Source organism: Mercenaria mercenaria, chromosome 6 (assembly GCF_021730395.1).
Source record: "Mercenaria mercenaria strain notata chromosome 6, MADL_Memer_1, whole genome shotgun sequence".
NCBI classification, from domain to species: Eukaryota; Metazoa; Mollusca; class Bivalvia; order Venerida; family Veneridae; genus Mercenaria; species Mercenaria mercenaria.
The window spans coordinates 47,710,178-47,718,610 of NC_069366.1; the positions used below are offsets into that span (position 1 = coordinate 47,710,178).

At 33.1% G+C, this 8,433-nt stretch overlaps 1 protein-coding gene across 2 annotated transcripts; it reads right to left on the bottom strand.

Moving 5' to 3' along the window:
- Positions 1-1,329: 1,329 nt before the first annotated feature.
- LOC123550144 (uncharacterized) lies at positions 1,330-6,704 on the bottom strand. Of its 2 annotated transcripts, XM_045338582.2 has the most exons (4): positions 6,506-6,704; positions 5,937-6,110; positions 3,917-3,957; positions 1,331-2,741 (listed from the first exon to the last, which is right to left on the bottom strand). In XM_045338582.2, exons 1-4 carry the CDS (start codon positions 6,537-6,539, stop codon positions 1,929-1,931), a joined length of 1,062 nt encoding a protein of 353 aa, XP_045194517.2. In that variant the 5' UTR covers positions 6,540-6,704; the 3' UTR covers positions 1,331-1,928. The 2 variants fall into 2 exon arrangements, with proteins under 2 accessions (XP_053402957.1, XP_045194517.2); XM_053546982.1 differs by lacking the exon at positions 5,937-6,110 and having other exon boundaries at positions 1,330-2,741.
- Between the last annotated feature and the right edge of the window lie 1,729 nt (positions 6,705-8,433).

Sequence of the window (8,433 nt, forward strand, 5' to 3'; positions counted from 1 at the left end):
GATTATAATGATGATGGTTTAACGATACAGTTGGTACAGTTAAAGCATGTCCTCTAAATCAAATATTTACAGTTCAAATGCCCTGTCTTTAGATAAAGCTATGTACAGCAAATGCATAAAAATCCAAGCTCAGTTTTTGAAAATGTCAGCTAATGTATTACATATATTTATCACCTCATCTAATGGCATTTTCAGCTTTATTGAAATATTGGTTTAATCTTTACCACTATTTCTTGTGCAACGCTGAGTGAAATGACAAATGCGTTCATCCATTGTTCAGAGATGCATTTATGTTCTCTTGTAAAAATAAATTATTTTATTTTTGGTAATAAATGTGCTCTAATTTTCATGTTAAGAGAAATGCCTTGTCCGCTATTCTTCAATATCAGTTGCATTCCGTTTTACGGTTTAATTCGTGAATCTATAAATCTACAGCTTGGCAGCAAAAATTACGAGAAGTCCGTGCATTTATGTGGTTTTCAGGAGCAATCGCGTTTTAAGTCTACAAGGTAGAGAAAAGTTTTGGTTTTCTGTTGTGTGTAATACACTAAAGCAATTTCATGCAAGACTACTCGTTTGATGTTCATCTGTAGAAAGGAAGCACATCAGATAATTTTCATCCCAGATACAATATTCTTGGAGTAGATCTGAAAGATATGACCTTAAAGGAAGTATGTATCCAGTGTTTGGTTAATCTGTGGAAAAATGGTTTTGTTTACATCAGTGTAAACGTTACCATGACTTTTTGCATATGGAATAATATGCCGTGTTCGCAATGTCTTTCATTGCATTCAAAACAAGTGTAATCTCGCCAGACATGAAAATCTGGATACCTTAGTATGGAGTCCATTTATTTGGTGAATTTTACCAAAAAGGTAGTAAAGAACCCGTTTACTTTAGTTCAATGTAATAACACACCTGCAAAGGTTTTCAAGGGCAAACACGTACCATTTATACATAACTTTCTTTCAAACTACACTGCGCCGACCATCTTTTTTAAAGATGTTGTTTCTCCTTTTTACGTGTCAGTCGGATGAAATATATTTATATGTTGATAAACATAGCTGTTAGCGTTACTTTCCCCTTTTCCTCCTCCCAAAACCTCTTTCATTTACGCCGTCCTCGGGTGACCCATTGTGTTGTTTTTTTCTTGCTTGTCTGTTTGTTTGTTCTGTGTTTACACGTATGTATGACTGTATGCGTGCGTGCGTGTGGGTGTGTGTATGTGTGTGGGTAAATGTTTTGTGTCGTGTTTTCGCTGCTGCAATTTGCGGCGAAGGGAGACTGCGTTTTTAAAGCATGGTTTTCAATGTTAAATATTAATTCATATATTAATCCTTGCTTTTATTTTGTATTTTGCCAAGCACCCTCGCCCCTTTATCTACCACTTACCCATTTTTGTATTTTGCATATAATTAAAATGTACTTGTTGTTAGATTTTTAAGCAACCAGTTTGCTATATTATTTCGATGAAGTTTCTTTTTGTTGCGGGCTTTCTTTGCGATGCATGGCTCCAAGGCTGTGTTTGAGGTGCTCTGTGCTTCCGTGAAATCTACCTTTATCTTTCATTTTTTTTGTAGTGCAAAAAGATCTTGTTTTCCATATTTGGATAACACCAATGAAAAACAAAATGTTAATCTGAATGTCAAACAATAGGATGTAGGTATTTAAACGAAGCTACGAATGAAATTCATCTTAAATATATGCATTTCATTAGACATTTTCGTGTTATTGATTCTTAAAAATAACATACAAATATGCACTAGACATAGTATAGGTACACAAAATGAATTGTGTGTCTTACCTGAAAACAAAGATGTGTACGTTCATGTACGAAGTAAAATCGGCTTATTAATAGCAAATTACACATTTTATTTACATATAATATTTTCATTTGATAAGCGGCATTTAATTGTCTATGTATTACTTTACAGCTTAGACTTTTTGTTTCCGGATACTCCGCCTTTGTTTACTTTATTTCTAACCCTTTTCTTTGATTCGTTATCGGCTCCTTCATTTTCATCTTCAGATATTTCTTCCGAATCTGCCTCTCGAGAACCTCTTTCAGGTTCATTTTTATCACTTACTTTTACTTTTATGCCATCACTAGATCTTTTGTTTCTAGACAATTCCTTTTGGTTACCTTTATTTGTAACTTGTTTCTTTGGCTGGTCTTTGCCTTCCCGATCCTCATCTCTAGACATTTGCTCCGAATCTTCCTCTCCAAAGCCTGATCGAGAGCCGCTTTGGTCGGTTATGATATCTTTAGCTTCGTCATGTAACTTGTCCTCCTTAGAATTCAATACAGTTTTTGTCAAAATAAAACTGTTTGCTGCAGTTAGTGCATTCTGTAAAGCATTTAGGCCATTTTGAAAAGATATTGTTACTTTGTCTGATATATGGTCAGTGAATTTAAACGAAGAGACGTATACCCTAAACCTTCTCCATGTCGATATCTTTTCCCAAATAAATCTTGGTTCATCTTTATCATCATACCAAGCACGTATCTTTTGTTTACCGCTTCCTTTGATTATTGTTATGTTATTGGTACCTTCAAAGGAAAAGTCTATCGTTAATTTGACATCTGTCAAAGGATAAATCTTATTTTCTTCTATAATATGACCTTTTGCGAAGTTGCAAAGTCGTTCTTGCTTTTGGCTCATACCATTCTTTTTCTTATATATCCGTAATTCCTTACAAAAGTCATCTGCAGTCAGAACGTTTTCCTTGTCCACACATTGCTGAAGTAGATATAAGACTAGCATGAAAATGATAGCTGGCATTTATTTGTCTTCAAGTAAGATAAGAAAAGATGTGTGAAAATGAATTTCAGCAACTATTTGAACATATCTATACGACATGAAAGCAAGCAAATTCGAGGAAGTGGTAAATTTCGTGAATATGACCTAGCATATATGCATGGGCTTTGGTTGAAAATTGCAGTTTGTACTCTATTAAAGACCAATTACTTTATTCTAAAATATCTGACAAAAACATTCTTGATTAAATACAAACATTAACGTATAATATCAACTAAATTTGTATAGACAACAATTCATCCTAGATAATAATTCTAATCGCATTTTGGGCAATAACACTGGTCATACTAAGTTCATTTGTTGGGAGCAGTTATGAGTGAATGCAATCAAAGAGCAACTGAATGCGACTAAGAATTACAAAAGATAATACAATTGATAGACAAGAATTAAAATTACCATTTTCTTTTGATTAAAGGAAATGTAAGAATTTACGACAATATTTACGACAAAATGTTTGTATAGTCATTCTTATAGCCAAAAACATTAATCTGATTCCGATATGATGTTGAATGGGTTAAAATGACGTCATAAAAGTCATAGCGTTAGGTGTCAGTAACCGTGCAAAAGGTTATACCTTAAAAGTTCTTGATTTTGGGGCAGTAATGGTATACAAAGTACAAAATTCCGAAATAAAAAATAATCATTTCAGTGGAGAAAACAAATAAAACGTATAGTGAGCGGCGGAACCTCAAGCAGTTAAATGTGTACATAGGGCAAATTGATACAATTGATACAAACAACTGATTACTCGAACTTATTTTTCAAAAAAAAAAAGAAAAAAAGAAATGAAAACAAAAAGATACAAGCGGGACGAGAGCATTTGCTCATGTGAACAATTTGTTGTATGAATACATCGTAATGCTTGATTTTTCTTAAGCCTTATATGTAATAATTGTTTTATAACCTCATGTTGTCATATTTGTTTGCCTGGTCTGAGTGTTAATAAAAGAAATCTCCCAAAACTTGTGACTTTATACGTAAAAGGCATGCATGAAAATGGATAATATTTATATTTGTAGTGGAGATAAAGTTTGGATAGAGCCTTTTCCCATTTAAATATAACATCAACTTAGATTGAAAAAGAAAAGTTAACATACTATTGCTTTAGTGGTATCTATGTCTTTTTCTAAATCAGCTTCTGAAAACAAAAAGAACATATATGCTTACATAAAAGATTTGGTTACTGCAATTATTACACTTAATTCTATTACAAAAAGATAAATCTGTATACATGTATATAACATTTATATACAACGTGTTTCATTATTCACTAAAATCCACACTTAACTTCGCCAATCACTAAGTATAGTAAGTCAGAAGTGTTCAGTTTAAACGTATACCTAGTATTTGTCAAAAGTTAATCGCAAAAGTTTTGCAAAATAACAACTATCGTTATACTTCTATGTAATCCTCAAGGGCTTCTTTCTCACTTTATATATTATGATATGTTTATTCCTTGGTGTTTGACCATCGCTGTTTCCAGTCTTTACTAGTAAATCGTACTGTTGACTGTATTCAATGTCAGGTCGATGCCAGGACAATTCCTGGCCTATGACTTCTGTATTTTTTAAATTAGGAATTTGATTAAAAGTCTGGGTGCTAATTTCATAACATGTCTGGGTAATAGAAAAAACGTTATCAGCCTTTTCCAAAATCGTACGCAGTGCAATTCATTTACAGACTAAAAAGCAATTTTAAGATTTGTCCGCAGCAAAACTATTCCACAAACATGATCAAATTGCAAAGCAAGTACATTCACACAACTGTCAAAATGCTTCAAAATGTTTTGAACAGTAAGATTTTTGTGAAGATTATATACAAGATGTTGTAATTTTAGGTTACATTGTAGTTTTGCAAATAAATTACTAGTAACTGCAGTAACGATAGAACACTGCAGGACCTCGTTGATGGTTTTGGTCTATTTGACGTGTTTACATTCTTCGGAAATTGATGGTAGTTGGGAACTGTCAATTGATTGTTCCCCCGGCTCTGACTTGTGCTGGATGCACCCGATTTGTGAATTACTAGACTGAGCGAGTGTAGGCTAAGCGAGAGTAGTCTATGTTGGTTTAACCCAATGCCAGTCAGCTAGAGTAATATGCCAGTAGAATAAGACAGGACATGTGCTTAAGTGGCGGGATTCCCGAAGAAGAGATAAGAAACTTCTCTCTTCATTTGTTCCTAGTATTTTCCTCGAGACTGACCATACCCGAATGATGTGGATCTGCCGGTCAGAACCAATAACACACTTATAAACATTCTGGGTGCACCGTTTTCGGCTTACTTGTTGCATGGGGGTTAGGGACGTCCCTCATGACACTCAATATAAGTATTTGATTTCCTAATCTATTAAGATATTTCCTATTTACTGCTGTAAAGTTCGAACTGAATGTATTAGAATTAAATTCGTCTATGCATTGCGATAACATATTGTCAAATCGCCAGTTTATAATTTGTACTATTATTATTTGTCGAAACAAAAGGTACCAATAACTGATTACACTTAAACTAATTATTAAAGTTCGGATGCTTGTGGAACGACCGGTTATTAATTACATAACACACACACTAAATAAGAAAAATTAAGAAATGCTCATGCGTTGAAGCCTTCGAGTTTTCGATCCAGTCCTTACGATGTTTAGTATAAAGAGCGGTTTTAAGAGCATGACGAATCAAAGACGAAAGTCGCTATTCACAACACGGTATTTTGATACTTTGTTATTCCATTTAAGTTATCTGTGATTCTTTTGGTATGCATCTTCCCTTATTCACTGATTTAACAGCAAAATATAGTATAACTACAACTAGTAAAATGTAAGTCGCATGTCAATTGTGTAAGGAGGGTGGAGTCAAATATCAATTTTTCAGAAGAAGCGAGGACATGACATTTTAATTGAAGTTTTTATATGATTGCTGTTTTAGCAGTATATTTTGCTATCTAAAACCAAAATAATAAAGGCAGAAAATACAGAGGTAGAGTGATATGCGATCATATGTAATCATATGTAATCTCGGTAGCCATTTAATATACACTGCAACAGTAAGCTAATACATGTACTTGTATTTTTGAAATATTACAAAGAATCTGTAAGCACCAAATTGTTTCGTAAAACTTACTGATATTTTCTGCTTTTTCATACTCAGTTTTAGCTATCTTTATATTTTCAAGCTTATCTATGAGAGTGTGTGTTTTCAAAAGTTTTGTTTCTATTTGTTGTCTCTTCTCTTCGAGGTCTTGAACCTCTAGGTCATCAGCGACTTCCTTCAGAATCTGTTTGTTCTCTCGAGATTCTGAAACACATTTTACATCGATGTAATTGGAAAAATGAAAAGTGTACTAAAGAGGAAGGTTACGCTATTGTTGTTTAGTTGAAAAACCTAAAAGCAGCACCGGCAGGATGTGTCTCTGACATTTTTGTGATTGGTGTCAACTTTATTTGTACTGGAAACCACTATCTAAAGATGATGTAGAAACTTGTGCATAGATCTTACTTCGTTAAGAGCCAGAAGCGTTTCCTATGACAACATATGTAACTGTACGTTATCGATTTTAGAAAAATAAACGATAATTATTTATGTTTTTTTTTAAATACTTCTGTTGAAAAATAGCTGGATCAGCTCAGAGCAAACCAATAGCAAATTCTGTAAAATTATGTCGTGTTTTCTGGTAAAAACACTTTACATACCATTTCCTTCAAAGTTCGTCTCTGCTCCTTCCATTGAAAACGAATAGTACCATCCATATAAAAAAATGTTTGATTTTATTACTTATGCGTACATCATGAACCTTCTTTATATCCAGTAAACATTAAATGTAAAATGGAATTATTACTTTGTGCCTATATATCGAAAATTGTAAACAAGACTCGCTGTAACACCGTTAATTGACCTCGTGTATTGCAATATAAAATCTTAAATTAGATAAAGATTATCATACTGCAAACAGTATAATAAAGATAACAAGAACTATCTTTAAAAATGATGGTCGGCGATTGTAATAAGGAAAGAAGTTTATAAATTTTTCACCTAACATTCATCTTTCATCTAACATTTTTCAAATTGCAAAACTAAACACCGCACTTTAACAATTTAAATGGTTCTCTTTTAATTTTTCGCAAAGGTTTCGTAGGGTTGCAATTTTGTTTCGTTTATCCTTAGACGAATAATTACAGCAGTAGTTCGATGAAGATTCATAAAGCGGTTCATGAGAAGAGGTCATTAAACGTGTTTATATTTTTAGCTAAATTGGTCCCTATCCCCATTTGTAACAAAATAGCAGGAGACCTTACGATATTGTTACACATCGAGTTTGATAAAAATCCATTACATTTTAGTGGTTAATGCGAAGAAAGGCATATCTACTTTTAGCTATAGTGGTCCCTAATAGGGCCCAAGTTCCTATATAAATAAATTTGGAAGAGGACCTTATAATGATGCTCCAGACCAAGTATGACAAAGATCCACCAAGCTGTTCATGAGACGCTGTATAAAGGCATTTCTAGTTTTAGCTCTAGCAGCCCCTAAAAGGGGTCAAATGTCCTATCAGAACAAAGTTGGCTGCGGGCCTAATAAAGATGCTACAAATCAAGTTTGATTAGAATACATGAGAAAAAATCAATTCAAGGATTTTTTTATTTATCATTCTTATTTATTTCTAAAATAGGCCAACTGATCCCGCTTTAACAAATGCATATTCGCTTTTCGTGAATCTTTGGACAATGACGTCACACCTATAAAAAGTGAAGGTCAAGCAAAACATACAATTGTTATTATTTCAATATTTCTGTTTCATAAGCAAATTTTGACCGCATAAGCAAAGTTTGACCGTAGTTATATCACATAGATAAACTGTATGCAACGTACCTTCATTTCAGTGTAAAATGAGATTCAGTCATTATAAAGCATATATATAATGAAACAGATTTCAACTGAGTTCAATACTTGCATACAATACTAAAAAAATATTCATATATAACAAATCAGTTAAATAATTTGTAACAAATATATCAAAGCAATCAAGTACTCATTTTAATATGCAAACTGAATAAGTCACAAAAGCAAGAAACCTTTTCATATACAGACGACAATTGTAAAATGGAAAATCTTTTAAAAAGCACTTCTCTACATAAAAGACTCTTATCACACCCTTATTCATGTGATACGCAGACCGTATTCAGCTCTGTCTTTAATTTGATATATGTTGGTATTTGAACAGATTTTTATCATATTTATTAAACTTACTTATTATTTTGAGATATATCAATATTCTTGCTAAATATACTGAGCCAAAGTTGGCTTTAAAACTGTGAGCAGCGTCGTTTAGGGTAAACGCTTTGTCTACATTTCACTCAGCGTAGCACAGTCAACAGAGTGAAAGAAATTGACACTCTCGTCCAATCAGGCAGAGTGTTGCATAAATCTTCCGTTTTGATAAATTATCTATAATGCGTTATCAAGTAGTTTGATTGGCAAACTGAAGTCACGTGGCATAGGAAAACGAAAACAAATTTAGACGGCGTCGCCGAAAAATAGTCGACGGCAATCAGGGTGAAGTTATCCTTGAAGCGCGTAATTAATTTTGAGTCATGATAAAGATTATTAAAGCAATAATAAA